We start from the raw sequence: 5,418 nt of genomic DNA, 5'->3' as shown, positions 1-5,418 counted from the left end.
GGAGAGCAGCGAAGCGGAGAGCAGCGAAGCGGCCGGGGCCGTCGTTCTGCYGGGGCAGGATGAGGTTGGGCACCGAGCGCTGCCCGCGAGGGGTGGGCACGGGGGGGATGTTGATGCCCCTCACGTCACGGGACGATGCTCGTGGGGCCGGGGCTCGTCCTGGGACCGCTGGCCGCAACGGCCGGCTCGGGTCGGGCGCAGAAGCGAGGGGCTCAGGACCTCTGCGCCCTCGGTAACATCCATCTGCAACGGGGGCCTCGGGGGCGCGTTGGCGGTTGGGTGCCCCCCGCGCGCCAGCCGGAGGGTCCATGCGGCCGCGGCGCTGACCCCTCCATCGCTCGCCTCCCCCAGAGCAAGCTCCACATGGAGGGTTTCCGCAGCCTCAAGGAGGGCGAAGCTGTCGAATTCACCTTCAAGAAGTCGTCCAAAGGCTTGGAGTCCATCCGGGTGACCGGCCCGGGCGGCGTCTTCTGCATCGGCAGCGAGAGGAGACCGAAGGGCAAGAACCTGCAGAAACGCAGATCGAAAGGAGACCGGTAAGGGGCGAGTGGGGCCGGGGCCATGCCGGGAGGAGCTACCGGGCTCCGAGCCGGTGGGAACGAAGCGCTTAGCATCCCTGTCTGCCGGCGTCTCTCTTGCATCCCCYGAGGGGCAGAGCTCGTCCCCGCGGTCTGTCCCCGGCGGCGCTGCATGCCGGGAGCCCCGTCCTGCCCACTTTGGCGCTGGGAAAGGCTGGGGGACGAGCGCCRGGGGCGGCAGGGCGCCGGATCCTTTCCGAGAGAAACCCCTGGTTGGGGGTCGGGAAACAGCCGGACGTCGTGGCAGCGTCTCCCGCGGTGGCGCTCAGCCCCGGGGCGAGTTTTGGGCCAGGCCTCCGCTGCCGCTCCCGTCRCCCCTCTCCTCCCCGTCCCGACTGCCCGGGGAGCTGCACTTGCACCCAGCCGTCCCCACGAGTGCATTTGCCAAGGGGCTGGGAGGGAATCAGGAAGGAAAAGGAAAGCAAACGGTTGTGGTCGTGCTAGACCCAAGCAGGATTTAAAATGCACGTAAGCCAAGTCCCTCTCCCCAAATTGCTCTGGTGGGAACGTGGCGCCTGCGCGGGAAGAGCGGCGAGGGTAGAGCCGTGCGATGAGCCCGGCGTGGGGCTGCCCCACGCCGGAGGCCAGGCTCGGGGCATCCATTCTCCGGCCGGAGATGCCGCCTGTCCCCGGCTGTTCCCGCTCCGCAGAGGCCGTGTGCGCTGCGCGGATGGCGATCCCCTCCATGCAGGGGCCGCGGATGCAGGGTCCAAAACCAGAGCTGAGCCGGAGGGGTCTGCGCCCCTGATGTCCCCGATTTCGTCCCCGCCGTCCCTGGTGTCGGCGTGTGGGTTTGCTGCCATCTCCTGGGTACAAGCAGCAGCAAAGTGGCCGTGCTGGAGCGTCCTCCCAGCGCGCGACCTCCCGCCGCGGGGACGCTGGGCAGAGAAGGGGTGACTGCAGGGCGGCAGCGTGGGCCAGGGGACGCGTCCCTCGCAGGGCTGCTTCACGCACGCGGAATTTGACGGGTGGCCGCAGGGCCGGACCCGCCCGCGCGGGGACGCGGCAGCGCGTGGCTTCGCGTGGTCCTTCCTCCTCCAACGTCTGCCCCCGTCCCCAGATGCTACAACTGCGGCGGGCTGGACCACCACGCCAAGGAGTGCAAGCTCCCGCCGCAGCCCAAGAAATGCCACTTCTGCCAGAGCATCGCCCACATGGTGGCCAACTGCCCGGCGAAGGCGCAGCAGTCGCCCGGCTCGCAGGGCAAACCCGCCTACTTCCGCGAGGAGGAGGAGGCGCACAGCCCGGCCCTCCTCCCCGAGACCCGGGAATGATGGCGGGTGCSGGGGGGGGGGGGGGCGGCTTCCACCGGGACGAAACGGCTTGGACGAGGCAGCGGGCAGCACTGGGGCGGGAGGGCAGGGCGGCCGGGCCGGGCCGGGCAGGGAGGACGGCGGCTCCGGCGGCAGGGTCCCGCGGAGGGGCCCTGCTGCTGCGTCCCTGCACGGCCCGGGAAAAGCCCTGCTTTAATTGGGATGGCTCCAAAAACGGGGGGAGGCGGTGCCCAACGCACCTCTTCCAGCTTAAAAAAAAAGCCGCACGCGATTCACGTTTATTCCTTTTCTAAACGAAGCCAGTGAGTAGCATCGCAGGGAGGAGGAGCAGAGAAGCAACATCCCAGGGAGCTGCTGGTGGCGCCTTTTCTCCCGAGCCTCCCGCCAGCTCCGGCACAGCCCGGAAGAGTGTCCCTGGCGAAGGCGAGCTGCGCGGGGACCGCTGCTGCATCCCCCCGCCCCGGCCCTCCCGCGTCCCCGGGACGGAGGGAGCGACAGGGCGGCAGGCGCAGCGCCGGCAGCGCAGGGCAGCGCGGTTTTCTGCGGTCGCCCCCATTGCTGTAACCGGCAGGGCCCGGATTTGGGCTGCGTCCAGAAGGAAACCGCACGGGAAACCTCGAGCCCTGCTTGGGCCCTGGACACAGGGCAGCGCCTGCTCCCCGGGATGTTGCTGGCAAAGTTTCCCTCAGATGCTGCGTATAAAACACATCCAGGGTCTCCACATACCGAAACGTGGCTTGATCTAGACACTGCATTGCCCAGGTCTGGATCAAATCCATGTGGGATACAAATGTGCCTCTGCTCCTCCTGCCTGCGTGTTTAAACCAGGCTCCGGATGCTCCTGGCCCGAGCCTCTGCCGCGGGCGGGGGAAAGGGTGACCCAGTTCGTTAGCGGCCGCTGCCGTCCCTCCCCGGCAGCCCCGTTAGCCCTGCCTTTATTTATTGGCTCCGGCGGACCGCTCTCCTCCAGCCTCCCCGTCTGTGCCGAAGCCAACGCCGAGTGAAACCTGCACTAGGATGTGCGTGAATGACGTATCTTTGGGTTTGTTTGTCGTCTTTGGTTTTTGTTTTTTTTTAATATAAATATTCTGTTTTTGTATTTTTGTATATTTTAATCTTTAAGGAAAAAAGAAAAAAAAAGAGAGAGAGAGAAAGGACCTAACTCCTGCAACTTATTCTCAGGTATTCGAGCAATCTCAGGGATAAAATGCCTCTGTAGCCCAGTGCTGGACAGAGAGGAGGGTTTTTTCTAACAGCACAAAGACATGACAAAGTTTGCATGGGAAGCGTAGATCTACCTCACTGGACGTTCGCTAGGTGGCCTGACGTGTTGTTGAGCTTTTTGGTTGTGTTTTTTGGTATGTTTGGGTTTTGTTTTCTTTTGAACTGTATTTTAATAGTCTCTTTCCCTTCCCCACTGGACCGAGGAGGAATTTGGGGCTGTAGCTCTGCGCGAGGGGAAGGAGAAGCCAGGCGGTGCCGCGGGGAAGGGCACAGCTGCTAGAGCCCACGTGGGCTCCCCAACCCCAGATTTTCTCCCAGCCCGGTGTCTTTGAGGACTCTCCTGTGCTCCTCTCTCGCGTTCATGCTCAGGCACGCACGTCCGCTCGCAGCGGCTGGGGGAAACTCTGCGCTCCTGGTTTGGGGCCGCGGACGGCAACGCTGCGTTAAACCTCGCAGCCCCGGGGGCCGGCTGGGCCCTTCCCCGGGGAGGACGCCTCGCCAGGCTGGTGTGCCAGAACGTGGGCACGGTTTCTGCTGTTTTTTAGGTAGCGATAGGTTTAGATGTAGATCGGGACAGGGGCAGGTAGGGAGCACCCGCTCCATCCTTGCCAACAGGAGCTGCTGCGGGGCTGGCTGAGGCTGTCTCGTGCCGTCCCAAACCCTAGCCATGCCCGGGGCGCAGAGTCGCTCCCCTAGCTGCTTTCCTGCTCTGCTACGGTAGTTTTTATGGTGAGGTGGTGGTCTCTTTTTTTGGGAGGGTGGGGGAAGGCCTTTTAGTTCTCGAATAGCTGTGGGATCTGTACGAACCTGCTTCAGGATAGCCGCTTTTGTCTGAACGGGGTAAATGCAATAGAGCGCACTGGGTTGCGTGTCTAGGCCTGGGCTTCGGGTCCCGCTGTCGTGTTGCGGGGGGACCGCTGGCCTTCCCGAGTCACCTTGGTTGTGCCGGGTAAACTGCTGCCCCCCTAGTTCTTGTTTCTGTCTTGAAGAATCATGTAGAACCTTTCCCCCCCCCCTCCAATTTAATGGTTTGGTGACTTTCTGCTAGATGTCTAGTATGTGTAAATATCTCTGTAAATCTCTCCATTTTCTCTCAGTATTCTCCTCGATTATTGTTTACAAAAGTAAGAGAAAAAAAAATGGAAAAAAAAATAGCCAAAGCATCTAATAGGTTTTGGACCAGGGAGACAGGCTCTTCTCTGTGTACTCTGCCTTGCAACTTTGCCTGTGTGGGGAGATGACTTCTGTAACCATCCCCATCCTAGACTAAAGCAAATAGTAAATGGCTTAGTGAATCGCTCAGGTTTTTCTCAGGGCCAGTAAGGTACCAGGATTCAAGAAAAAAAAAACAGGGATTTTTATCTGCAAAGGGAAGCCACACTGGAGAAGATGGAATTTCTTGATTTGCATCTTCTCATTGCGTTTGCTTTTGTGGTTCTTCCTGTATCTTGACAATAATTAATAAATTGCTGCACCATCGCCTACCCTGCCCACGCAAGGGTTGCAGGCGCTGGGCACTATGCATTACGGGACAGCGTGAACTGCGGGTGGACGAGGCTGCACACTCAGGGTCAAGGTGTAATATGGGAGCATTTGAATGTATAAGGAAAAAATGTCCCTCAAGAGATGTTTTCTTCCCTGGTGCAAAAGCCTTGAGTCACAAGATTGTCTACTAGGAGACGGAAGAATGTAACTCCATGTTTACTGCTAGCAACCAAAGCTTGTTTGTGTCAAACTCTTGAATTTTTATGAAGTGGGTGGGAGGGGGGGAATAAAAGTGGTGGCTGTGCACCACTCAGGGGTTACACCCAAGCCGGGCTTTCCAAAGAGCAGATTTCCTGCTGGAGTCCCTGCAGCAAGATCCAATATTCCTGCTGCTGCAGGGTTTTTCCCCCTCCTTTCATTTTTTTTAATTTGTTTTTTTGTACCAACTATGTAAAATGTGTTTTTTTCTTTTCTGGAAAAATAAAAATAAAGACCATGGGCAATGGCTGCTGGTGATGTTTTGGGTACGGTTTCTTTGTTTTCCTCCCCTGGGACTGTGAGGTTGAGAAACCCAGACCCAAAGAAGTGGGGCCGCCACCACATCGGGCGGAAGGGGCGAGCAGGAGGGAGCGCCGGGAACCGGGGCACGCGGGGTGGCTGCGCGGGCTGGTTTACCTCACCTAAACCACAGCCCTGACCTGAGATGGGAAACGGGTGCGAGCACTCCGCTCCTCCGCCAGCCCCCGCCAGGCACATCCCGCTGCGAACACGCGTGTAAGGGGAAATACATGATCAGCCTGCAGCGCCCCATAACTGCCTTGGTCCCGCTGTCACCCTGCAGCCCCCCAAAACTGCTC

The 5,418-nt window shown here is 60.2% G+C and overlaps 1 protein-coding gene across 2 annotated transcripts in view; it reads left to right on the top strand.

Moving 5' to 3' along the window:
* The window catches only part of LIN28A (lin-28 homolog A), a 14,421-nt gene extending 12,568 nt beyond the window's left edge, over window positions 1-1,853 (top strand). For both annotated transcript variants that reach the window (XM_026062560.1, XM_026062561.1), the window contains exons 3-4: window positions 352-536; window positions 1,639-1,853. In XM_026062560.1, the coding sequence (XP_025918345.1) occupies window positions 352-536; window positions 1,639-1,852 (399 nt within the window). In that variant the 3' untranslated portion in view covers window position 1,853. The remainder of the gene's footprint in view (window positions 1-351; window positions 537-1,638) is intronic.
* The last annotated feature ends 3,565 nt before the right edge of the window (window positions 1,854-5,418 follow it).

Source organism: Apteryx rowi, unplaced genomic scaffold (assembly GCF_003343035.1).
Source record: "Apteryx rowi isolate R43461 unplaced genomic scaffold, aptRow1 scaffold_190, whole genome shotgun sequence".
Taxonomy (NCBI): domain Eukaryota; kingdom Metazoa; phylum Chordata; class Aves; order Apterygiformes; family Apterygidae; genus Apteryx; species Apteryx rowi.
Note: the sequence above shows the minus strand (reverse complement) of the source record. Positions and strands in the feature narration are given on the sequence as shown.